Source organism: Electrona antarctica, assembly GCF_951216825.1.
Source record: "Electrona antarctica genome assembly, chromosome: 2".
Classification (NCBI taxonomy): domain Eukaryota; kingdom Metazoa; phylum Chordata; class Actinopteri; order Myctophiformes; family Myctophidae; genus Electrona; species Electrona antarctica.
This window is the reverse complement of record NC_136807.1, coordinates 44,240,728-44,268,672: the sequence shown is the minus strand read 5'-3', so window position 1 is coordinate 44,268,672 and position 27,945 is coordinate 44,240,728. Positions and strand designations below refer to the sequence as shown.

The 27,945-nt window shown below is 43.1% G+C and overlaps 1 protein-coding gene across 1 annotated transcript in view; it reads right to left on the bottom strand.

Annotated features, from left to right (window-relative positions):
• The window catches only part of cntn3a.1 (contactin 3a, tandem duplicate 1), a gene marked incomplete at its 5' end in the record, with an annotated part of 112,839 nt that extends 94,091 nt beyond the window's left edge, over window positions 1-18,748 (bottom strand). Inside the window, 4 exons of the mRNA XM_079515628.1 lie at window positions 3,099-3,194; window positions 14,335-14,510; window positions 18,413-18,607; window positions 18,693-18,748. Of these exons, the coding sequence (XP_079371754.1) occupies window positions 3,099-3,194; window positions 14,335-14,510; window positions 18,413-18,607; window positions 18,693-18,748 (523 nt within the window). The remainder of the gene's footprint in view (window positions 1-3,098; window positions 3,195-14,334; window positions 14,511-18,412; window positions 18,608-18,692) is intronic.
• Between the last annotated feature and the right edge of the window lie 9,197 nt (window positions 18,749-27,945).

The window sequence follows — 27,945 nt, the reverse complement described above, 5'->3', positions numbered from 1 at the left end:
CTGGTATAACTAGCTCTCAATGATGGTTTTCAATGGTGACGTAAGGACGATATGTTTTAGTGTCGGGATGATTAAAGGTAATGCCCCCATGTATACATGTATATAATCTGACACCACTACACAACACAACACAACACAACACGGAAAACTGCCGTACATCAAAAACAATTAAGGTGGCAATTAAGTGAACACCTGCTGTGTCTTAATAAGCACCTACTGTAGTGCGAGAGCCCCATTTTCATCATCTCACCCTTGCATGTACTGTAAGCAATGCACTTAAAACTGCATTGGGGCCTGCAGGAGATAATTACAACAACACAAACAAAATGAAGTCATATTATTGCCTTATCTATTACTGACATGACTGATGTTGATTCATCTTTGATCGTCATTGAGGAGTTTGCAGAGCTGGTGCCGTGGCGTTATGCTTGAAAATAGATAATGCCAGTGTTGTAATCACAATGGTTAATTGTATTAGAGGCACTGGACCATTGGCAAATTGATAATATAATCCAAGGCCAACCGAGGCCTACTCCATCAACATTGGAGTACTGGAGAAAACCTTTCTTTCAATTAGGCCACGTGCGGAAATTGGACAAATTCATGAATGAGAAAGGGAAGCCAGGGAAGCCAGTTTGATGACTTAAATGCTTAAGTGCTTAGAGCACTTATATTACGTGCTTAATGTTGGCATGCAAGGCCATAAGAATGTTATTATAGACGGTGCTTGAATTGGACCGCTGCATACTGTATAATTGTGTAAGGACACTTGCTGTTGAATCTCAGTAGGCATGCTGGGAAGCTGCACATCGTGCACATTTACTTTTCAAGACTGGCCACCTTTTGCTGCGGTTACCTTGACTGAGGAAATCCCGCAAAATTATGGATTTGTTTTGGACCAAAACAGTTTCAAAGTTACAGTGAATACTGATTAACTGCTACATACAGTATGAGGCAAAAAGGCATCACTACAGAAAAAGTGGGGGGCCTTTTGCAAGCGTTATTCCTTTCTGCACCCTCATTCTGACAGGTCATTGTGTTTGACCGCTGACTGGTAGTCACTGTGATAGAGTTGTTCCTTGTTTTTCCTTGTGTTCAACTTCTTCCTTATGCTTTTGCAATATGCCCAATCCTAACCATAACCTCACCAATATTATGCCTACACCTAACCTAAGTCACCTAAACTCGATATAAACTCACGCATCACCCTCCCCCCGTTTGTCTGAGAAACTATTTCGCTAGTGACATTGGTGCGTCAAAGTACAGTACAATACAGAATACCCTTCCCTAGGCTCAAGTTCATGTACTTTTGGCGTGCAAGTGGACCACAGAGGAGAGTCTGAGAATGAACAGGTGTGTGTGTGTCTTATGGACGTTAACTCTAGTGAGTGTGCGTCCGTCCATGTGGCGTGTGTGCGTCCATCAGAGAGAGAGAGAGAGAGAGAGAGAGAGAGATAGAGAGAGGGAGAGAGAGGGGGAGAGAAACTACACAAAGGTGTGATATGAACCACAAAATGTTTTCAGGAAATGTTGTACGTTACAACATATAATATGATGTATACTAGTCTTGTAGTGAGGATTCTTGTCTGACTGGCTGGCTGGCAAACATGCTGCATATTGTCCGTTTGAGGGAAGTGATGCAAGATGCCCAATGAGGGAGTGGCACATGTAATCCATCCTAGGTTGAAGCCAATCAATACTGACTCATTCCTGTGCCCATATATTCCAGTGCTGGGTAGCACAACTAGAGTTGCTCTCCAGGGAGGGTGGCTTGCTCTTTGTCAAGTGCCCTTGCTTCAGCCAGGGAAGCAATCCTACCAGCCAACTAAAAATTATACACATCACCCAGGTCTGTTCCAGAACCGAGCAGTGCATCCAGAAATAGGAAGGAATCTGGACAGAACTCGGGGGCACGATGGGCTCACTGCTGCCATGACATTCCTTCCATATTGTGACACTGCTGCCATTTATTTTTAACTGGCTGGAGTATGTGTTGGCATTTGGACATTGCACTGGGATGGATGATACCAAACTAAACTGCCAACGATAAGCATGAGGACCATTATTCCAGCTACTTATTTTTTCTGCATGAGGTGAGATGTCTCCTAGTAAACTCGTGTACTGCAGCACTATGAATATGAATACCCTTTACATTATATTTTATAAGGTTATAAAGGTTACTTATTATTATAAGGTTAATGTGCAATGAACATATAACTCAATGTTCCCTTCCTCTCATTAATAGACATGAACAGGCGATTTAAAATTTAGCCCACGTTAGTCACTGTTTATTGGCCCCTATGCATTTGATGCATTACCTCGTATTTTCCTGGCTTACTGTAAATCGCTCTAGATTAAGAGGCCTAAATTGTCTATTCCTGTTTACAACATCTGATCACTCAATATAGCAAACTAATCACCCCCTACTTTCCAGGCATCCAGGGGAAAAAAAACAATTTGACGTGAATCCATTTCATAAAGCATATGTGCATTCACTTAAACTCGTTCCCTTTCCACAGTAGATTTAAAAATCAACATTCAGCGCTGCTGCATGGATGAGTGAAAAACCCATCTCCAGACGTACCCCCTGTGCAGGAAGTTAATGGCAGCGGACACTAACTTCCATCGATAATGTCATGCATGCAGAGGGATGATGTGAAAGCAAACAATACACCTTCAGAGAGGGGCTCCATTACTCAGCCTGGCAGGGCCCCAGGCTCTCCGGTCTGCATGCCAAAGCCTCTCTTTGTACCCCGATTGAAAATCAGACTGACAGGCCCGGGCGTCCCAATGTAAAATGACTCACTCCACTGACCTTAACAAACAAAAACAAGTGGCTGTAGGAGTTCTGAGGAGGACTGGGGACGGGGGCTGAGGTTGTGTCCTGTTTGTTGAAGCTAAATACAGAGCAGGCGAAGAATGAAAAGGCATGATTGGGTGCCGTGTCGACGTTTCAATTTACCACGTTTGGTAGAGCACTAGCTGTTCCCACTCTTCATCAGTGTGTTATTTCTCATTATTTATGTATTGTACTTCTGTGTTCCTACATGCTTGACAAGAAGCAAATGAATAGAGAAGCTCATAAGAGACGCTCTTACCTCCAGAGTGGGGCGGTGGGCCACACAGTAGGACCACTCCTTGACCCTCACGGACCCTCACTGGACTCCTTCTCTGTGTCTTGAAGTTATCCAGGTCTGTTTACCGCAATACAAAAGCAATAAAGTCAAATCAGTCAATTCACGCTCCACTAAGTCATAAGCATGCCGGTCATGTTGTCTACTTGTCTAACAGCAGAGCTAAAATAATTTATGAAAAGTGTCTCCGTCTTACTTGGTCAATTCACATCTGAGGTGAAGAATAGAATCACGTAGTGAGTTCAAGAAATGGACGTGATGCATCACCTTTGTAATTCACAAAGCAATCATTTTCTGTCCACATATATATGAATGTAGTGATGCTGTAAAATCCTGAGCACCTCTGGCTGCGAGCAGAAAGTAATTCCTGAAGTATAAGTCACACATGAGTGAATTTAATTGGAGCTATGTATTGTTATCACTTTTCTGTGTTTCATCCATTGCACACGGCCCGGCAACAATTAATCCATTGAGACCTGGAACGCATCCATGTCACGTTAGCGTTTAACCACATTAACCATTAACCCATTTTGGGGCGGGAACCCCTTTTGGTGTTTTAAACATTGTTATAATTTAGCTATTGAAAAATAGCAGATCTACAAGCTCATAGCGCGCCACCGAGTGGCGCGCTATGAACTTGTAGGTCTGCTATTTTTGAAAAATCGTTAAAATGTGCCTCAAATCTTTCCGAAAATTGTCATGATTTAGAAAACTTTTTTTTTTTAAATTTCGACGTCAGGCCTGAATGGGTTAAATGACTCTGAGATTGAAACATCATTTGTATGGAGGCCGATTACTCGTTGACAACCTGCTGGGAAAAAGAAAATACAACAAGGCAACAATCCTTGAATACTATGCCCCCCACCTGCTGTGTCTCTGGGAGCTGTCTGAGAGGCTGCGGCTGAATATGCGGCTGTCAGACAATAGCATAATCAACCGAATTCGACTATTGGGAGGAGGGAGAAGGTGCTTCAAAACTGACATCCTCTGCGTACAAATTGGGTGAGATGTGTGTGTCGGCTTGATAAATACGTCTTCCTTTGCCGCCTTTGCTGGGATAATGTAAGATTGCGTCCGGCAGGACCATACATAATTACATACAACGTAATTGAAAGCTTTTTTTTGTTCCCAAATGATTCATTGGAGAGCCCCTGTGTGATTTCACATATCATTTCGTTGCTGTCAAGCTGAAACCTTTTATGCCCAAAACGGTTGGTTACTTTTCAGGAAATGGGGGGGGGGGGGGGGGGGGGGGGATAACCTGTGTTCCAGCAGATCCAATTGAGTTATTAGTCATAAGCTCTTGTTAATACTTTTCATTGATTCAATATTTATACAACTCACAGACAGACTTAACCACATTCTCCCTGGTGTCCCTACGAAGGCTTATTACTGCCATCTCGGTGAGAGAGAAAAATAAAACGCCGGTGGAGGCGGGGACATTTTCTGACATTAACCGCACACCTTTCTGACTTTATAAGCGCACAGATTTGCTAGATTAATCTCAGATATTTCTGAGAATAATCTCGGAAATTTCCGAGTTTAATGTGGAAAATCTGTGAGATTATAAAATTAGAAATGTGCGACATTTTTCTCCGAAATTTCTGAGATTAATGTTAGTTAGAGATTAATGTTAGCCCCCACCGGCGTTTTTTCTCTTTTTTTTCTCACCGAGATGGCAGTAATAAGCCTTCTTTTGGTCATGTCATTATAGTCGAACAATTTCTAAATGTTTCAGATTTCAGAAAAGTTGCAAAAATAGCAGATCTACAGTATAAGCGGACAGATTGCCTAATCCTTATCTATCTATAAATGCATCTAGTCTCTGTACGTACGTGTGTACGTCTGGTAATCCACATAACTCGAGAACTTCCACACCCCCTCAGGGAGTGCAGGTTGTCCAGAACCATTGGAGCTGATCACCCCTAAATCTCCATATATGGAGTTGGCCTGTTCTGACATCACAATTATGTTCTGACATCTGCATAGACTCCATATTTGGGCATGCCTGACAAAGAACTCCATATATTGGCATAAAAGGGACACAGACATAACTTGCGTCGTTCCAACTAGGCCAGTGCCCAACCAGCACCACTCTAGTAGGCTATATTAAAATTGGCTGACCCCATACACCCATATATTGGGCATGTATGAAGACCTGATTGTCCAGGGCCACAGATTCGACCGCTATGCCCATATATGGTCATATATATGGAACCTGTCGTAGAGTCGTTCGGATATTACGGGTGTCCGGAATCGACGAACAGACCAATATGTCCATAGGCAATTAGGCATTTATGGATATCCTGTTGTCCAGAACTGGTGATCCAACTGATCTTTTTTAATCTTTTAAAAAAATATATTACCCATATGGGCATGCCAATATAGGCCTGAACCTCTAGTTTACTCAATTGTGCATTACACTGTCATAAGGTGAAGTATGAAATAGGGCATTAATTTATGAAAGAAAGAAAAAAAATCATACAATGATGAAATGAGAAGATAAAAAGGTTTTTGTCAGACAGCGACAACATTCATTAGCTAGATCATTAACATCTTCCCACATCTGACTAACTCAGGTTTTGTGTGGACGCTGCCGGGGCCTCTGTTAAACCGTTGATTAATCCACAGGAAACTATCAGGTAATATCTTTCTCTGCGGGAGTGGGAACAGATACCGGTACCATTCGGTTCCATTCGTACGCTCTCAGAGTTGAATGAACACTCCGGGTTTTATTGTGTACTGTTCCTCTGGAGAAATAGCTTCCATTAGAGAGAGAGAGAGCCCTGTTGAGGGTGACAATTCTTTTTAATCCAATTTCAATAGACACTTGGGGCCCCAGATGAGCTTTTTCTAATACTTTACCAGAGGTTATGTAAGACATTATAATAGATCCTATGCTTATTGTTGTTGTTGTTATTATATTTTCCTGGACTGTATCATGAAAGTGAATAATTATTCTATTCAGCAAAGATGCATTATAGATGTACCATTTTCACTGAAATAATGTATTTTCTTCCAGTCTTTGCATGGAATCCAGGAAGGTATACTGCACATGAATAAATCCACATACCCAAATACTGGAAATAAGAACACAACAGGTTCTTTATGTCCTTTAATTCAAGGATAGTTATTTAATGCGCTTTCTGTCTCAATTTAAAAGATGAGTGTCATAATGGTTCAAGTTATTTGCTTCAGCGTTAAAACAGGGAAATTAGAGTGAATAAGGAAAAGTTTTCTGTTCGCCTAAAAGGTCAGAATTAGGCTTACTTCGCTTCAGAACTTGGCGTACACTTTATGAACACATTCATCATTGATACAACAGGCTTCAATGCAATTTCTGTAAGACCCAGACGGGGCCACTCAATGCTAATCTTTTGAATTCATCCGCATTTCTCCTCTCAACATCATGATTACAGGCATAACCCATTGCAAAGAAACAGACATCTCCCATCAATTTGCACAAAACTTTGTGGACCCTTAATGTTTTATTTAGGAGTGAGTGCGTCTGTCTGCATACGTGTGTGCTGCTTATGTCTGGGCATATTTGTGTGCTCATGCGAGTGTGTTTGGAAGAAAAAGTTACCTTCCTCTGACTGAGCATCAGTTCTTCACAGTCTAATATCTATGTGATTAGTTCTGCTTCAGGAGGCTGTTTAAATTGAAAATACAGGGAATATCTTATCTAGGGTCTTCTAGGCGATTAGTTTTAACTCTATTTAAAAGAATTGGCTTTGATTGTTCCAAGGCCTGGGAACTGTTTTTCCTAATAGAAATGCTTTCTGATGGTCTTAATTGTCAGCTTAAAGGAGAATGAAACCCTAAGGCCCGATTCATACTCCTATTTTAGAGCCGAATAAAAGTCGGTTCGGCGCTGTAGAGCCTACAATGTGACGTCATTTGAGGTTCGGGGGGGCGGGTACCGTCCTAAAGTCGGCTCTTCGGTGCTACTGAAAATTTCTGACGAGCCAAAATCATTTCGGCACTACAGCGCCGAAACAGCGGTAAAATAGGAGTATGAATCGGCCCTTAGGCCGATTTTGTTTATGTTAACGTCTATATAAGCGTCCTATCAAATCCAATGCTTCACTACCAAAGACGTCCAATGGTCTTTTCAGTAGCTTATGATAGGTCGTGCTCTTCGCCAACGTATGAATGGTTATAGGTTGCTAGGCGACGGATAAAACCGGAAATGAACTGGAAGTGTCTCCATGATCCACCTCAATGTAAATAGATTTACAATTTATCTCTGATTATTTTCCCAGAATAGGTTTCATGGTCAAAACAACTTTATTCAACGGCCCATAACTAAAGAACCGATGATTGCGGTTACAAAATGTATTTTCCGGGTGAAAGAAAAGACAATCGTTCGTTACTATACATAGCGTTTGTTTCCTTCTGGTTCACGCCTCGGGACCCGTGGGCCTTCAAAATAAGGGTATTCACCGAAAGAAAGTGGAAGTCCCGGAATAATGAATACCTGGCAGTTAATGTGGTATTTGGCTACATTTAACATTTTCATGTTCTATCTCATTCTCTCTTGTAAACTATCAGCGCCTGTACGCTATAGGCTATAATATTGAGTTAAAATTATTTGTGGTCTTTGAGAAAAGGTCAAACGATCATTTCAGCTTTGACTCAATGTTTGCAGCTGTGTGGTTGCATCATCATTATCCATGTCATTTTGATAGAATTATATGATAAAATAAGTGTATTTGGTACAATTATAACAAGCAAAGTCATACACTACTAATGATGTATTTGGAATGCAGGTGATGTCTTCAATTAGGATTCCTGGTGTATTTTTTTTTATTGTGGTTCATTCTCAAACATGAACAAGTGTGTGACTGGTAGTGGTAATGCATCGACCTCGCCCTGGGGCAACAAGGTTTATTAGTGACTTTGCCATTTTGCTGGCAGTCTTCCTCTTTGATATGCATAAATATAATTGGACGAACCCACAGTTTTGCATACAGGATCTCTCAAGTAAAACAAAGCAGGTTTCCCTTACACTGCATTTGGTCTCCAGTGTGCAGGGGGTAATGGGAACATGAATAATAACCACAGTTCAGGCTTAGCGTACCAAAGGCCTTAACATGAACACAGTAGAAGATTTTAGACTTGCTCAACTCGCATTGGAGGCTGAATCTCCCGTGATCAATATTCCTTTAGTGTATGGTGGGGCGTAAGCGAGCTAGACGCACTAAAAGTCAGCAATGCCTGACAAGGCAAGCTGTTCTACTACCCCATGGATCCCCTTATCAAGCCTATCACGGTCCTGCACGTCCATGTGCCTCTCCATGGCAGGGTTCAGCCTATTCTGTGTGCTTTCAGATCCATGAAATTGGATGTGAATTTGCATTTTTGGGCTTTCTACCCCCAGTGTGTGACCCATTGCAATGAATGAGAGGAGATTATAGAGAAGGAAAATTGGAGCCATTCTGTTGCAGTGTTAGCAAGAGGAACATTTTGACGTGGTGGCACTGGTCCCAGAATTAGCTAACCATGAGACAATACACTTTTTTTTTTGTAATTTTCTATCACTTCGGGGCTCTTCTTTGAAGTTCCAAAATTGAGTGTTGTTTAGCATAATTAGATCTTTTTTAGTTAATGAGCGTTTTGGTCAGAATAATGAAAAGAATGGGTGCAAATTATATTTCACAGCCTTGACACTTCACAGGTAAAGCAACACTAGGAAATTATGTGGATTTCGGGATCCACATAGAAATCAGAAATGGCATGGCTCCAGTGTGAGTCTCGTGACTTGGCTCCAAAGTGGTTACATTTAACATTTTCATGTTCTATCTCATTCTCTCTTGAAAACTACCAGATCAGCGCCTGTAAGCTGTATAATCTTACTTGAGCTAACATCATTTGAGGTTTTTGAAGGAAAAAAAAAGATTATTTTGGCTTAGACTCAATATTTGCAGCTGTGTGGTTGACAGGTTGTTCATGTCGTTTTGATAGAATTATGTGATAAAATAAGTGTATTTTATAACAAACCATGTTACCAGCCTGTGTACTCTATGATGTCTATGATGTATTACTAGTGTTGGGGGTAACTAATTACAAAAGTAACTAGTTACTGTACTATATTACTTTAAAGGTAGAGTACTTCAAGTACCTCGGGGCCTGGACTGCCTCAACTGAACAGGATCTGAAGGTTCGGAGAGCACTTGCCTGGAAAGCCTTGCACGGGATGAGGAGAGTGTGGAAATCAAACATGGGAGAAGGCTGTTCATAGCTACTGTGGAGTCAGTATACTGCTGTATGGGGCCGAGACATGGACCCTCACAGTACAACAGGAAAAAGCCCTGGATGGAGTCTAAACAAGAATGCTACGAATGGCACTAGGTGTCACATGGACGGTCTGCATCAGAAATGTGGACCTCTATGGGGACCTACCACGCGTCACCGACAAAGTCAGAGAGAGAAGGATGAGGCTGACAGGGCACTGCGTCAGGCACCCAGAACTTGAGGCAAGTAAATTGACCCTATGGGAGCCAACCCAGGGCAAAGCCAGGAGGGGAAAGAACCAATATGTAGACGTGCTGCGGCGCGACAGCTTGGCTGACAACACTGCAGAGCTCAAGAACCTGATGTTGGATAGGAATTTGTGGAGGGCAGCGATCCAGGAATCCCGAGTTGGTGTTGGCTAGACCTCACTCTCGCAGCAACTAACTAACTAAAGGTAGAGTAGGTGATTTGAGCGGTGCCTAACCGCTCCAATGACTGGCCGCGTGTGTCTGTTTAGAGTACGAACAGCTGCAATACCTTATTGCTTCTACAAATTCTGTCCAAACATCATGCAAATCGGTACACATTATCTATAGTCATCATAGGCGGCGGGTGGATTTTACCTTTGGGTAGGCTAGAATTGCATGGGGGGGGGGGCAACTCTCGCGGCCGAGCGGAGCGAGGCCGCGCAAATTTATTTATTTATTTCCCCCAGATGGTCTAAAAATTAGTTACTTTGACCAATTTATTACCAATCTCGTACACCATTGCTCACGAAAGCAACACCCTTGACCCAATTATAGACACTGCATCTAGCTTTTAATTAAAGTTCCCCGGGCATTGTTTTGGGATATTTTGGCCGATATGGGTATTCTTAAGTTTCGAGTCAGTGTGGAGATTACCCGGCGGTGTTGCTGCCCCTCCCGGCGCATGGCTCTTCACAGACGGCACAGAGACAGCAGCCACTCCGCTGAACGTGTCAGTGTTGCTGCAGTGGTGTGAACTGTGAACTGTGAACCGTGCGGTCACTGGTGGTGCTGCTGAGTGCTGACAGCCGAGCCGACTCGGACTCACAGCTTCTTCTTAGTTCTGAATTACTTTATCTTTGCCTTGAAAAAGACCGTAGGGCGTAGGCTATATCCATTTTGCGTTTTGCTGTTTTCCAAAACAAACCAGCGCGCTACTAGTCTGTTTGCTACAAAGCGACTGGAAGGAAGAGAAAAGAAAGGCTACCAAGAAAGAATAGAAAGGCTACCAAGTAGCCAATCATATGACCCGATCAGCGATCACCAGGGGGCAGCGACAACACACGCACACACAATAGCCTTCTATATAATGCTGCGCACATATATTATATATATTAAAAAAACTACCCAGCAACATTTTTGGGAAGGCTAAGCCTTCCCTAGCCTTACACACCCGCCGCCTATGATAGTCATGTGATCAAGATGGATCTGTCCGGTTTTTTAGAGGTGCCTAACAGCTCTAATGACTGGCCGCGTGTGTATGTTTGTATGTCTATCTGTCTGTCTGTCTGTTTGTCTGTCTATACCGCTGGGTGACCTAAAGTGGCACTGTTGAGCAGCCTAAAGGGCAGTATAACTATAACTGCAGCCAGCAAGCAGTGTTGTTGAGCAGCCTGCACCGCTCAGTTCACACGGGTGTGATTTTATTTTGGTACGCGAAGGACAGGTACTAACTCAAATGCACGCACGCGTGCAGGGGCTTCTGTTATTTATAGTTAGATGTACTGTAAGTCAGTGGTGGTTAAACCATGCCGAAATATGGAGCCATAATGTCATGGATACGTCATTACGTCTTATTTGCATTTCTCCGTTTCTCTCATTCTCACCAGTCCTCTGTGTACTCTTCTCTTGTGTTGTTATCTCGTCTCTTGACTCCTCCGCTCTTCTCCCCTATTCCTATACACGAGAGGCATTGTGCATTAAGCCCGTAAGAGTGAGTGACACATGGCATTTGAGGTATGATAAACATCAAAGGGAGGCTAATGCTCACAGAGCGCTGTTGATGGTGCCTCCTGACAATTATGATTCTCGGTTGTACAGTAAAAGTGCTGCGTTCAGAGAGCGTCTGCCAGTTTCCTTTTGCCAGAGTGTGAAATCTAGGTTGGGTACTTAGCATCGCAAAGCCAATGAGAGAAAGAAAACATTGTGTTTATTTTACCAATAAAGATCCCAATCCAGAACTGCAGATACTTTCCAGATCTTTTTCCTAATTCCAATAGAACAATCAACAGGAAGTTGGCTTTTTTATTTTTTATTAAAAAAATAATGTATAAAAAAAGAAAGTTGAGCAACTATTAAAGATATCTGGCCAATATTTGGAGTTATTATATCATGGCTATATCACACAACCCAAACCTAGAGTGTCACTTTGCTTTACGCTCTATTTCAAAAATAGCGAATTACAAAGTGATCTTGTAGATTTTCTTTTTTTTCTTTTTTAATCATTTAAAATTTTAGAAGTTTCAGCTATAATGACAAGATAGAGATGCCAGGTTGACAGTTCACCTGTGGCAAACAAGCCATGAGATAAAAAAACAAAAACAAAAAAACTATAGGCTATATTTGCAAAGTAATTGCCTCAATAAGGCAGTTACGTTGGGACAGGATTATAATAAATAAATAAAATGCTAATTATGCTCAAGTACATGCAGTAAACTGGAAAGGAGGAATCCTAAGCACCTAAAATGCAAGGGAGTGGCATCCTGTGTTACGTTCATAAATACAGTTATTTCACCCTTCATTGAACACCGTGCTCCCCTTGTGGCTCCAAACACAACACAGCATTTGTGTTGGGACATGCACATTTTTCATAATATGCATATAAATATACCAATATAGCCTGTAATGCAGCCCTTGCAGGTATATCCTGCAATGGGTAAGCCTTTAGATTAAAAATAATAAAAGAAATCCTTAGAGATTAGGCAACTCAATCTGGCCCTATAACGACTAGATTATTTTGTCCGGCGCTCGCAACGGGCAAGTGGGACCATTTAAACATTTCAGTCATCTGTATTGTCGACAGGGTGTCTTTAGAGGCTTATGGCCATGGTATCAGTTGTTCAACAACACATCTTTACAGGCTGCATTGTTTTGGATGAAGAAATGTGGGGAAATTGTGTATGCAGCATCACACTGTCATGATCAGTGTGATCCCGAGATCCACATCATTTCCTAGTGTTGCTTTACCTGTGAAGTGTCATGATCAGTTTTGACTGGGAAGTCAAAAACCTTATACATTATATTTTTGTTGACTGCGGTCCCCCATGGTTCTGTACTTGCCTGTACCTGCTTTCTTCCCTCTCTATACCAAATCTCTTCATTGAATGTAACAGATCTACAAGCTCAACGGGTCGCAACGTGTTGAGCGCTTGTAGATCTGCTATTGTCTGCGAATGTTTGCCTATTTTCACTATTTGCTAGGGTTCTTGTCATTAATAAGCATGGGTATACCACCTTGGTCTTTGTTACACAGACTGAGAGAGACTGAGTATGGATGTTTTTTTCAAAGGAAGTTGGAAATTGTCAGAATTGACAATATTGATTGAATTTGTGATCAAAGTGCTGTAGTAATTTTCTGCTATGCCAACATCCTTTATACACATTGACTCGATAAGATCACATAATTTGAAATCTTGTGATCTCTTCTTCATTAATAGCCTGAACAGTATCTTGTCTTTGGCCGTTATTACAACCCTCAGAGGGTGCTAAACCTTGTGATGTCTGAGAAGCCATATTGAGCAACAGTGGTCACACAGTCTGTTACAAATGACATGATACAGACTCTCATAACAGACAACCCCACTGTGAATTATTCCCCTGACCCAAGACCCGCTCAATCACGCAACACGCTTAATTAAGTTAAACCAAGAGCAATAAATAAGATGGATGACACATCGGCACCGATGCTTGTCCTCATCCGTTGACAAAAGCCGTAGGCCCTGGGTCAGGCCTGGGCAATAGATGAGACCAATCACAATGACGTACAGTTCAAGTCGGGCCGTGAAAATTGATAGCAAATGTGAATATGATCCAGTGCTTGCCGGCAGCTCCCGACAGAGATTTGTACCATGTGCCAAAGATTTACTGTCGCTTCTTGACACAGAAGCACCAAATAGTGGCCAGATGAATACCCCTGGCACTCACCCCGCCAAGGATCATCTCTGGGTCCGCCATGGCAGAGAAACAGACGTCAGAATTCAATCTGGAGGCGCCATCTGTTCACAGATATCAGCACTGTCATTCGAGATGGGCTGCCCATCAACAGTGGAGGCCTCAAGTTCACCTTGGCTTCAGAGGATGCCTTAGACTTGGGTCTTATAAAACGTGATGGATGAAGGCTGTAAAGCATCAGCTGCACAGCCTCTGTCAAGGCCCACCCCCATGCAATCACACAGTGTTCATCATAAGGAAGGAATGCAGCGAGATAGTGCTCCAGCATCACCGCACAGAGTAAACAACACTGGCAGCTTCGATATGGCTTAAAAGGATGAAATCCATGGTGTGACATATGCATGGCCTGTTAATTACTGTTTTCTCATTAAAGGCTCGAACAGTATCGGCTAACTGTAACAGTTACTTAACGTTGCGTTGCCTCAATCTTTTCCGTTACAGAAAATCAGCCCTGTCAACAAACAACTTCCAAAGAATCCTTCTCGGTTAATTTACTTTCAATGAATCAAATCTTCCAATTTTCTAGGGAAATTCCCCTTGGACATAAACTATAAAGACCAATGCTGAAAGGAACTAAATTGAGCTCATCATCAATCTTTTAACAAGCAAAAAGTTGAGGTAAGGTAAAATAAAAATAGAACACATTTGCTTCCTTGCATATAATATACAAAACAAGGTTTACAAATGTTTCATGAAGAAATGTCTTCTCAAGTGAGTATAGTGTACAGCAAGCAATGTCTAGCTTCATATTAAATAACCGAACTTACGGGCAATGTGCAGACTGGCCTCTCTGCTGACAATGGTGCCAAAGGAATTGGACGCCAGGCACTGATAGATACCGGCATCTTCCTCTTTGTTCAGATGGCTGATGTGTAGGTTGCCCCCGGTGAGAGAATAGCGTGACCCTGGTTTGGGCACGATGAAAGAATCGTTCAGCTTCCACCTGTGAAAGCAAGAACACGACACAGCTGAACCAGTGTGTAGGAGGGGTTTCACAAGAAGCCAGCCAGTCTGAAAAGATGTTGCCTGCATAAGATGTTTCAAGGTAAAAAGGTTTTTGTTTGGGGGAAAAACCTGCATATGAGCATGCATCGAGTTCATTTGACACTCAGGGTTTTGCTGAGTACTGCCAGACTGCATAGTCACAGCAGGCTTTCATCAACATCAAACTGCAATAGAAATCCCATGGACATTATTCAGACCAAAGAATTAAAGCATTCTCGTGTGCTTTGTACTAGCAAAACAGCAAATATAATTTAAGAGGGAGATAATCAACAAGGCATTGTTCACTTGCATATGATGTTTCATTCATTTCTTATTTCAAACACAAGTTGAGACAAAATAAGTGAATATAATATATATATACTGTGCACGAATGTGTGCTTATGTGTTTGTCAAATCTTTCATCCCCTGTCCTCTCCGTTGCTTTCAACAAAGACGATTCTGCAGCACCTCGCAGGAAGCCATCCATGCCGTGCTCAATCGAAATCCCGCGTGGCGGGAGGCCCTTGCAACAAGAATCATAAGCCTCCCCGCAATCATGGTGATTATCAGACAGAAGGACCAGGCACTCAGTCTGCTCAAACAAGATAGCTACACATAGGACATGGAATAACAGTGGTTTTGATTAAAGGTCATGCTTTTGAGAACATGGGATCCGGAGCGAGACCAGAAGGACTTAAGTGCTAGCAATCAGGGATGACTACAACAACACAATGTGTCTGTCTGCCTTTTCGGGTGGTGTACTCTACTCTCTTCTTTAAGGCATCCAGGCAGAACCTAGTGACTTTATACTAGCTAGCGCAACCGTAAAGGATTGTTTGTTTGTTTTGTAACATTGCTCGCTTGAGTTACAATGTGCTGTGAACCACGAAATCCTTGAGTTCAAAAACTTTCTCAATTCAGATACAGTACGTGTCATCACTTCAATACGTCCTTGAAAATGTCTGCATAGGCAAAGTTATTGTGCCAATGGCTCATTATTCATCATCAAAGGGGAAAGAAACCCTGAACAGAGACTAGTATAAAAACAAAAAAATTACACATTTGTGAGAGGATGGCACAGGAGAAATAGTTTTCCATGCACCAAGGGTAAAGGTACAATTTGGTTGAATGAATACACATTAGCCCCTGTGCACTGATTGGACTTTCACAACAGCTTGAGATAAAGTACCATAAGCTTGAGGTTTCCATTTCTGTCCTCCTACAGTACGGTATCAGTGGTGAATATTTGGAGGGAGAGAAAATGAGAGAGGGAGGGAAGGAAACATGTTGTGGGTGGGTTCATACAGTATGCAGCGGAGCGGTGTTCAACGGCAGATTGGCTGATTAGATTGATTTAGAGATTTGCTGTTGCAGCTGGATCAGGTCCAGGCACTCCAGATGAGACAAATCAAGGGGGCCACAGTGACAACTCCGGGGGTGGGGTGAGGGGGGTGGGGGGGCTCTCTGTAGTGCTCTCTGTGGTGCCGGCCATTGGGTAGTCTAGTCTTAGATAAATTAATTTGCCCTTGGCTCCCCTGAAATAGAGCTGCACACTCTCTCAGCAATGAAGAAGAGCCACTTGCTGTCTGTCCCTGCTGCAAAATTACCACAAAACCTTTTCCAAGCCTGTTTCCGGTACTGGTTCAGGTGACCTTAGTAGGTGGCACATGTTGGTTTGGCTTTGGCAGCACGATGATGTCTAATAAGCAATACTATAGGAACTAATAAGCAATGCATGGAAATATGATATTGTAACAGCTTGCGATCAATCTGAAAACCATTTGTAGCATGGTGTGTACTGTAAGTGCCACAGTTGGCGGCACTTGCTGTAATTAAAGAGCTAATTAAAACCAAATGTTATTATATATGGAGCTGGGTACACTCTCAGAAGTTGAACTCAGAATACTTGCAGATTCTTACTCATAAATAGCCTCTCATTTTAAGTTCTGTGTGTGTGTGCGTGTGTGTGTGTGTGTGTGTGTGTGTGTGTGTGCGCGTGTGTGGTTGGGGGCATATATAGCCAGTGAAATAGCGACTGATTGCTTAATAAGTATTCTGGCCGATCCAAGTGATAAGATCTTGTACATTCATTTCAATTTGTGCCCATTAGGCATAACACCAAGGATCTTCAAGCTACATTAACACTCGAACATGCTGATGTTATGAGGGATCGTTTCAACCTATTGCACATTAAATGCTTGGCTTTGCAATTTGCATTTAATTACACTGACAGTAGTACAACAGCTATGTGGCCCCATTTGATAGATTGTGAATTAATAGATGAGACGCCCGATGTGCTTTGAAGCAAATCATCGTTTGTCATTTGTTTTCATTCGTCAATACTTAAGCAGCAGAACTACTGGGCACCACTTTGGTTCCAAAGCGATCGCCAGGGGAACACTCACGTTGAGGTCCTGAACGCGAAACAAGGACATCAACAAACAGGAAATGCCTTAGTTCAGCTCAATCCATCAAGTGATTTGCTTATCAAAAGCCAATAAGCCCTATAAACGATATGCCCTGTGTACGGCGATATGTCTGTGCAGCCTTTAACAGAAGCACTAGGTGTACAGTAGGTTTATTGTACTGGACTTGGATCAGCGATAGAGAAGAAAGCTTCTTGTTTAGGGCATGGTAATGATTGATTGATTGATTGATTGATTACTTTATTATCAAGTTTGTTATCAGTACGGTTGTAGGTCAAAAAAGAATGCCAAAAGGTCAACAAAGGATAACACAAAAGAGCCTCGGCGGCTCAGTACAACAAATCAGTACAACACCAATAGCAGCAAAATATTATATATATATTTCCAGAAAAAAGGGGTTGGGGGCAGAGGATACCACTCCCACGGGGCTCCTTCCATGGGAGGGTGTTGGGGCAGAGGATACCACTCCCACGGGGCTCCTTCCCTGGGAGGGTGTTGTTTGGCTCTCTGTGAGCAAGCTGGTAACTAAGGGATGTAATTTGAGGACAGATGTGTTTTTAGGGTAGTTTGTTAGGCTTGTCTCGATTCCCTATCCCAGTGAGGATAGGGAATCGAGACCTTTAATAGCTGTAGGGGGAACTAGGTCACAGGAGCTCCCTCTAGTGTTGTGCCCATGGGCATCTCTCACTCTAGAGAAGTAGTTAGGTACATGGACACCGTTCCTCCGAGTATCTTAAAGACCAAGTCTTCCACCTTGAGAAATTCCATCTTTGCAAAGTGAGGCTAGTGTACGTCCTCAGTGCAACCTTGTTGACAAATGAGGAGATCCTGCCCAAATAGCTTTGTTCTTTGGTTGACTTTCCCAATCACTTTTGATGCAATGTTTTCGAAGGGAAGGTTTGCTATCCAAAATGCAACCCAAAAAGGTGACCTCATCCTTGCGTGCAATTGCATTGTCACCGACTATGACATAAAGCCCTGTGGCCTACTGTGTTTGGCACTGGTCCCAAAAAAGAACTACTGTTTTGTCACTCGATCTCTGATTCTTGTGTGTGTATTGTGGTTGTTGAGTTTCTTTGGATCTTTCAACTGGTCAGTGACACTGCATGGTGACAGAGAGCTCTCACACTGAACCCAACAGAAGATCAATGTCCGCCTGCCAACGTATATACAGTGGACGGCAATTGAGGAGAATTAACTCATCATTCTCAAGTTAACTGCGCCTGACAGTGAAGCTAAGTGCTGCGGGCAGTGAGCAATAAGGCCCCGGCCCACCCCAGTTCTCCCATGGCAATAAATCAAGGCTCACTTGCTTTCTATAATACTAAATGTTATACTAGACAGCTGTGGGTTATATTACCCTTAGGGTTCAAAGATACCAAAACAATAAATAAATACACGAATAGAAACGACGCTATAGCAGGGATCACAGTACCTGTAGAAAGGTGGTGGGTGTCCCTGGGCCTCGCAGCTGAACACCACCTCCCTGCGGCTCTCGCTGGGGTGGAGGGGAAACACCACGCTGCCAGGCTGTTTGGTGAATACGGGCTTCAGTAAGACTCCGCTTCCTGAGGGGAGAAACACCAACACGTTAGCTTTGATGTCCTGGTATAAGGACGCAACTCCACTCCTACAACCCAGGAACGCATATGGCTTTGTGAGGTTTTCTACATGTTTGTTTCCATTTGGCTGGAAACAAAAAATAAATGATTCACCGCCTGCTAGGTGACTTGAAAGCTGTGTGGAGGATGCAGAGAAGAAGAGGGAGCATGACTGGCACAAAAAGCAGTGCGAACCAGTCTAAAGTGTCAGTTTGGCTTGGACCCATAGGGCATGGTAACATAGCGCAGGAGTATTATTCATAAGAGTTTTTAGATCCCTGATTTTGTCTCTGCATAATCAGATGGTAACCTATATAAGACTTTAATATAAACTGTCTGAAAGTATAAAGTTGTCAACAGGCACAGCAGCAGTAGCACCATCATCTTTTTCTGCACATTTTCATCGGAAGCCTGTCTTTAATCACTGCATTCCCATGGGATGTCGCCCAATAAAAAGTCTTAAAAGTGGCAAACCATATCAACAGTAATGGGTCCCCGGCTCATTTCAGTTGTCAAAATGGTGCCCTTTCGGTGTTGGACAACAAAAAAAGGGAAAAGAATTCGGGGACCGCATGTAAATCCGACGGAGCATTACGCCAGGGCTCCACCGGACGCGTTGCGTCTCCGTCGCGTGCGTCAAAAAACGCACCGGTTCAATTTTAATGCACGCGTCGCGTCTCCGTCAACGCAACGCGGGCAGTGGAGCCACCCTTCATTGATTAAAAAGGGAACATTCCCTGACGGTGACGGAGACGCGACGCTGACGTGCCCGGTGGAGCATTACGCCAGGGCTCCACCGGACGCGTTGCGTCTCCGTCGCGTGCGTCAAAAAACGCACCGGTTCAATTTTAATGCACGCGTCGCGTCTCCGTCAACGCAACGCGGGCAGTGGAGCCACCCTTCATTGATTAAAAAGGGAACATTCCCTGACGGTGACGGAGACGCGACGCTGACGTGCCCGGTGGAGCCCTGGTGTTAGTTCGACATGCGGACGCATGTCAGACTAGTGCCTGCTCCCGTGCTTGCGATTATGGTTAGGTTAGGGTTTGAGGTGGGTTGTCGTTTGTCGGACCAATGACTAGTCTAACTAACGTACTGCACCCAAATAATTCAATCTCTCTCTCTCTCTCTCTCTCTCTCTCTCTCTCTCCCTCCCTCTCGCATATTTCCTTTCTGAAATCAGTCTGAAGCAAACATAGTATTGTGCTCCTTATACAATTAATTAGTTTCTTAATAAAGTCCCTGAGTTGTTGGGAAATCAAAGCTTACACATTACTAAAACATTAATCTAAAATGCTCATTGTAATTTGTTTTCCCCCCCCCACCACTAAATAACATGTACATGAAGTATTGCATCACATATTTGCAATGCTGAAATGTATTTTAATGATAAATGCATAAATTACAACAATGAACCGAAATATTTACTTTATGGTATTCAAATTGTTGATAGATTGTCTCTCTTAAGACATAAGACAAAATTCAAACAATAATGAGAGCAGCAGCACATCTTCTGTCACACTCCCTTTCCAGTTAATTATAAAGATAAAATAGCAGATTCATGTTGCACAGAGATGGCCTGCAATATTTGAGCAAATAAGAAACTAGTGACCCACAGGGTAGTCGACATTTCTTCTGAATAACATATTTTGGTAGCCAACAGGGAATTCATTCAGCTTCCCGGAATGGATGCCTTTGCACTCCTGTAATGGCAGAGATGCAGGGAGACAGGTGTGGTAGCTCATTTGTATGGAGGAGAGATATGCTATTCAAGTTTTCTCTCAGAGTACAGGTTTATCCTCAGGACTCAGAAATAACTTGGTGAGAAGGGTGGAGCTGTTTGACGAGGGACCTTGTTCACTGATTGTTCCCTTCTCCTCAAGGATAAACCTCACAGAAAGTTACACACAAATGAGTGGCTGCCTAATTATAGTATAGTCTTTGTTAGATGAAGCATGTCCCTCGAAGCAGTGTGTGAGTGTTGAATGATTACCAGAAGAAGACACTTTTCGTAGGGTAGTCGCTATACACAAACACACATACACACACACTGTACACCAACATTACAAGCATGTAAAGCCTCTGGTATGATGTGTGATGAATTGATGTTGCGCTACAGATGAGTGTGAGCCTGGAGTGCATTGATTAATGACGCTAATCAATACGTGTGCATTTAGTACGTGTGCATTAGTGACTCATGACTACATTCAAATATATTTTGAAATGGCTCATTCATTTGGCAGCCTCAACTGCAAATCTGGCCCTTGAGTTATGAATTAGCCCTTTAATTCGGATTAATTCTAATAACTACACTTGTAAGTTTCTGGTAAGAAAAGTGTCTTTCTTTTTGTCAGAATAAGCCTTGTGTAATTGTCCCAAACTGTTTGAGAAGTCTACCGTTTTAACCGTTTGACCGCTACCATTATTCAATCCCTCCGCCACGTCCTGCCAGGGTTTTATCGCGCGTGACACTTACTTTGAAGAGCCAAATATCCGTAATCGCATTTTACTATGAAACCATTAAAACATGCATTAAATAATACATCGCTGTTAAAACGGCTTTTCCGGGTGTGGCACCGTACGCTATTCTACGTGTCTAATTGTCTATGTTCCTGGCAGGCCTCGTGTTAATACAAAATGTCATGGTACTGATTTTTTTTTTACGTCCATGTGAACCCTAACTACCACACATAGAAAATAAAATAACTAGTGTAAACCTAATTATACCACATTATAAGTAGCCTGAGCTATGTGGCACCTAGGGCAGGAGCCTATATCCTCCTGTTTATGTAACGTGAGGCTGGGGTGCGATTAAGTACAAGTACACCCCCTGGACATGATGTACAAGTACACCCCCTGGACATGATGTACAAGTACACCCCCTGGACATGATGTACAAGTACACCCCCTGGACATGATGTACAAGTACACCCCCTGGACATGTACAAGTACACCCCCTGGACATGATGTACAATTATACAACAGGTCGTTTCGAGGAAGCAATCTGATTGGTTGAAACAGCCTTCTAGCCGTGGTTCAAACGAGCACCACTCCACACCTAATCAAAACAAATAATTCAGCTGCTCTGTTCTCCTAGAGCGCAGCAAACTCGGTGGCTAGGCTAGCTAGTCATTAAAAAAATATGTTTTTTCAGCGATTTTCTTAGTTTTAAGGGTAACTGTTGTATAGTTGCAATATTACACGAGAGGGGGTGGTTTAACGTCATTAATGCACGCCTGCGATGCTGCAGGAACGAGCCCGCAGGGCGAGTTCCGTAAGCAACGCAGAAGTTAAACCACCCCCTCTCGTGTAATATTGCTTAAGTACACCCCCTGGACATGACGCTAGTAACCCGGCAAGGAGATTGAACCCCCCCAGAACAGAGAGAGGTAAATGTGAAGCTCGAGCGGCCTGGTGGCAGGCTCTGGAAGTGCAGCCAGGGCCCAAATACATCAATGAGCTTCGACCAATTTAAACTGTTTCGAGTCTTTCGACTGACATGGAGTATAGCCATGTGACGTCATTGTCCCAAGCGCGGAAGTAGGGGGAGAAAATGGAGTTTACTCACTGGGCGTGCAATTCCATAGAAGTGAATGGGCGGGGCTTTCCGGTTACCGTGCACTCTTGTTCTTTTCAACTCTATAGGTTGAACCCTGACCTCCCAATCTCAGGGGCGGTGTGTGTGTGCGTGTGTGCGTGCGTGCGTGCGTGCGTGCGTGCGTGCGTGCGTGCGTGCGTGCGTGCGTGCGTGCGTGCGTGCGCTGTTGTGCTTTTAATGAATTTCAAAGTGCCTTGTGGAGTGCAAAGTTAACTCAATACTCATTTAATGGGGAATTAATCAGCGTAACTGATATTTGGCCCTAGCACACGAGTTACAGCAGGGCTGAACCAACCTGATCTTTTGGCAACACCATGGCAACTGTTGTTATTACGGTGAATAAGTGTTAGAATAATGAGAAGGGATTGAGAGCTCTGGGGGCTGTGCCTGAGGGATCAGTTCAAACTGATGCAAACTCTGTGAAACTCCTCCGTTGCCCAAACGGGAACGCATGTACTCTGTAGCATGTTGCAGGGAAGGGGTGGAATAATTTACAGGCCTACTCTCTGCTATTCAACACAGGGTTCCAGCATTATTCAGTTTTAAATGCACCAGGCCTTTGAGAGGATTTTGAGGAACGGTATTGTTTTGTTGGAATTATTACTTTTTTTTTTAACCAACCACAGTTGAGGCTTAACTTCTATGAGTTGGAAATGCTTCTGAGCAAACATAATAAACAAAAAAATTAACATTACAACTGAATGTCAATAGAATGGGTCTTGCTCCTTTTATTTAAAAAGAAATATTTAATTTGGCTTTTTTTATGCCTTTTAGGTAGACAGGAAACAGGGAGAGATATGCGGACTTGTGACACGCAGCAAAAGCTGTCGGGATCGGGACTCGGACCCGCAACGCATTGGAGCCTATAGGTGCCCGGACCGCTAGGCCAGCACTCCGGACTTTAACCCATTCTGGACGGGAACCCCTTTTGGTGTTTTAAAACATTATGTTATACTTTAGCTATTGAAAAATAGCAGATCTACAAACTATTTTTGAAAAATCGTGTGCCTCACATCTTTGAATATATATTATTACAGAGTGAACATTTTAACTCAAATCTTTGCTTTTGGGGAAGTCCCTGGAACTACATATTTTCAGATGGGGGCGGAGGCATATTACATATAATTTTTGGGTTCCTTGACGTGAAATATTGAGCACCACAGATACAGAAACATAAGGTTTTTCAGTGTCTGGATTTTGAAGACCATTTTTTTTAATTTTGATGTCAGACCTAAATGGGTTAAAGGTCTCTGAATCCAACATGACTTCTGACTCCTCGCTCATATCTAATTCCAGACACTTAAAAGAGTATAGCTGGTGTCTGAAATGAGATATGAGCGAGGAGTCAGAAGTCATGTTGGATTCAGAGTGGTGTTTCTGCTGCCGTGGCCACATAACAACCCCACACAGCCTCAAACCGGAGCATCCCGTGTACTGTATAGGAACAGACCGGCAGCCTGCACGCTGAATGGAAAAGCTCTCTATCAGAGAGAGGTGGTACTGCTTCAGAATGCTAACGGGAAGTTGACTGCACAATGCCGCCAGACAGAGATGGAGGTCATTATAAGAGTGCCTTTATTTTAATTTTTTCTTTTAAGAAAAAGAGAAAAAAAGAGAGACCACCTCCACTTATATCTGTCACCTGCTGCCAAATGGTGATATGTGTGTGGCTGGCTTCGAAGGCTTCTCAGACAACACAGGACTCAGCATCGCAGCGCGGAGTGGAACGCAAAAGGAGCCTGTTTTGGAAGCTGAAATAAAAACTAATCTCAAATTCAATACTAGCTGACAGCAAATGAATTCCTCCAGCTTACCTCAGCATGTATAAACAGGCACATGGGGAGCCAGCTGTGGGGGAGGTATCGGTCGTTTGTGAGGTCCCAAATCCATTCGCTCCAGCTCAGGGTTTTATGCATCAAATAAAAAAAGCCAATCTTGCTTTTTAAAGCATCTTTTCCTTCTGTCCAGGCTGATAAGGTGCACCTTAAAGGTCTCTCATTCAGGGGCTTCAAGGAGGGCTGCAGCTGAATCGTGGAACCGTGGTTTGATCATGGTTGGTCTAAATGCTTCAAATACCGATAGGGAAATATTTAAAGGGCCTTCAACAGTCAAGTAATGAAATTAAGTTAGTGAACTGTGAAAATGCCGTATTAACTCATTTTGGGCGGGAACCCCTTTTGGTGTTAGCATTGTTATGCTTTAGCTATTGAAAAATAGCAGATCTACAAGCTCATAGCGCGCCACCGAGTGGCGCACTACGAGCTTGTAGGTCTGCTATTTTTGAAAAATCGAAGAACGACTGACATAGAAACTGTCAGGATGTAGAAGACATTTTTTGAATCTGATCTCAGGTAAAAATGGGTTAAACACGTCTTGAAAGAAGAACAATAAGGACTGTCAGCGCTGTGAGATTGTCTCATACTATACTCAATAGCCCGTCCTAATGGCTTGTAAAAAACAGTTGCAAATGTAATGAAATTAAACTAAGTGCCTAAAAAACAGCTAACTGTACCCAAGTGGACAAAAAATGGTTTGATACGACCGAGACAGTCATCCTTAGAGCCAGACACTCATCAAAATTTTACTGTAAGACTGATATTATAATGCCAAAATTGAAGGAGGTATATACTGTATATTCACTAAAAGATTAACTATTGTAAGGAACAGCAAAAGCTTCAAGGAGAATTCAGAATTCTTACCTTCATCTAATGTTATTATATCCTAGAACGAGTGGTACAGGTGAAAAATGTCATAACTCCATCCCAAGTCCACCGCAGCACTAAGCGTGCACTCCGTGCAGGGTGGGGTTTTGCAGTAAATCTCTTATTTTGATTGCTTTTGTATATATCTGTCTTTCATCATAATGACTAAATACTCTCCACAGTGTTGTGTCCCAAATGGGACTTTGGATGAAATCTCGTTTTGAAATTCAATTCAATTCAACTAGCCTTTATTGTCTCCGAGGAGAAATTTGTCTTGGGCACCAAAAGACAGCGTTATACATTACAGTATACATACACACAGTTCATGAAAGACTTTGGGAAGATCACCTGTACCCAGTGTTGGGTTCATAGTTCACAAATTTAGTTCAGTTCATCATTAAAAAATTTGAACTAAAGTTCATGGTTCCAAAAATGAACTAGTTTATTTTTTTTTGGACAGTACGTTGCTGCGAGCTATGTCAAAATGATTGCCACAGCACATAGCCATATACCTGTAGAACCACAGACTTTATTCCTATTGGGAATAAAGTCCTGCAGACCTTTAAAAAATCACATTGGGATTAATAAAATGACAACTTTTACAATATGTCCATTACCATTACATTATCCAAATGAATTCCTTATTTAAAAGGGTTAGTAACATTAGTAATGTGAAATGCCACCGAATCCTTAACCCTTTTCCACTTCTTCTGTCTTTATATGTGAAAATGAAGCCCCAACTCGTGAAAGCTGATATGCTTTTATTGTGAAGGCAAAACCTGCATATTTACACGTGCTGAAAATAGCTGATCTACAAGCTCACAACGTGTCACGGACGCGACGCGTTATGAGCTTGTAGATAAACTATTTTCAGCACGCAACACGTCGTACGGCGAAGAATAAAGGTACTTTTCAGACAGACATCGATTAACGCAGACGTTGTCGCCTGGATCAACGACAGGTCTGATCCAGGTCTGCTCTTGAGGGGCACGACAACGCAAGCGTAAAAAAAAAGCTCAACAGAATCCAGGTCTAGTCAGTCGCGGGCGTGTGCACGAAACGAGCATGCGTGAGACAATTTCACAAGACCGCGCTCACGTAAATACGCTTGGTTTCGACTTCTTCACGCGTGCAGAAACAAAACGCAGGTCTCATTGTCTCCACCAGGCCGAAGGCATGGGACAGAGTATGTTTTGTACTCCGTACGTCCGTCCGTGTGTGCGTGCGTGCGTGCGTGCGTGCGTGCGTGCGTGCGTGCGTGCGTGCGTGCGTGCGTGCGTGCGTGCGTGCGTGCGTCTGTGTGTGCGTCCGTCCGTCTGTGTACAGCTAATCTCCGGCACCATTAATCCGGTCAATGTCAAATTTTGCACACACACTCCCTGGATGCCAAGGATGAACCTCGGCCCAACATTTTCCAGAACAGCCTTTTTTAGCGCCACCAGGAGGCCAACTTTTGTAAAACACATTTTTCATCTCAAATCATTCAATTGCCATCAAAGGTGTAAGAAGAAATGGCACCCTTTTCACATGGGCTTATTATATATTATTATATATATTATATAGGAGGCCCCGAGGGGCACAGGTCTTCACTGTGGGAGATGTGTCGGGCTGTCGGCCGAGGCGATATGTAGCCTGCTCACAGCACCACTTGATGCAAAATAGCTATTTTTCAGTGGCATATTATGTTTAATCAAACACAACAAGTTTACCTCAGTGTTTGTGTCGGGACATGTTTCTGTCTGCCTGTCTGCGTGGACGGTGGATCAGCACGTCGCGAGGAGAATGCTTAATGCTGCGCGCTGCGCCCTCCAGAGAGAGATTATGTTCATTTGGATGTGGGTTTATAATGCTTTTTTGCCAAATTGGTGCTTTTTCCGCTACACATAAAGGTCTGTTTAGGGTGTATTTTAACTGGGTTTTCGCCTGGAAGGCTCTATGGAAATCTGACACACTGTTGAACGAAGTGAATTAACTACGAGAGAGTGACGTTCACACACGCCCAGAATGAACTTGTTCACAATAACGTTCATCAAACAGAAATACAGTATGTTCAGCTCATGTTCACCCAAAATATGAACGATCGTTCATTGAACGTGTTCATGGACAACACTGCCTGTACCACTAGTTCTAGGATATAATAACATCAGATTAAGGCAAGAAAACGGCTAGTCTGGAATTCTCGCAAAATATCAAAGTACCATTATTTATTCTTAAATCACAATCGTGAATAGCCTAAGGGCCGATTCAGACTCCTATTTTAAATCCGAAACGAAGTCGGTTCTGGGAAGCGGTTAGGGCCGAATTTAGTTAGGCTCTATCAAAGTCAAATCATACTCCTCACGGCTACCGCCGAACTCGCTTGTAAATAATGGAGGTCGTTGACATGAATATGTTTCTGGCCGGGAAATGAGCCTCACATCGCGGGTAAATATCTGACTGGTAAACCTCGGTGACTGGTGCGCCCTCCAGCCAGTAAAACACCCTGGTCCCTGCTGTCCTGGGGGTCGGCTCAAAGCGAATCTCCGCCCACTACCTGTCTGAGCTGGCTATTTTTAACGCGCGCGCACGCGGCGCATTGTGGGAGAGAGAAGGCACGTGGATTGGAAACAACACAACAAACAACAATGGCAGCGGGTGGTAGTGGTAGTAGTCGGAGTCGGACAGTTTTGGAGTTGATGGCGGAGGAGGAAGTCGAGGAGAAAGCGATGGTCGAGGAGGAGGAGGAGGAAGATGCACTTTTGCAGAGTGCAATCGAGGAGGAGCAGCAAAGAACGCAACGTAGGTGGTACGTGCGTCCTTTGAACGTGTCTCGGCGGGCTGAAGGAACGTTCTACCTGCTGGTGCAGCAGATGCGGGACATGGACGAAGAGAGACACTTTGATTTTTTTAGGATGTCAGCCAGTCGTTTTGACGACCTCCTGCGTCGACTTTTATTCGGCTCTAAAATAGGAGTATGAATCGACCCTAAGGGTGACACTAGCGGAAATGCCATAGTCACCAAACTGCAGTAGGGTTTATCCTCCAAGGAGTATGAAGATGCACAGCTAATTCTCTAGCAATCCAGCAA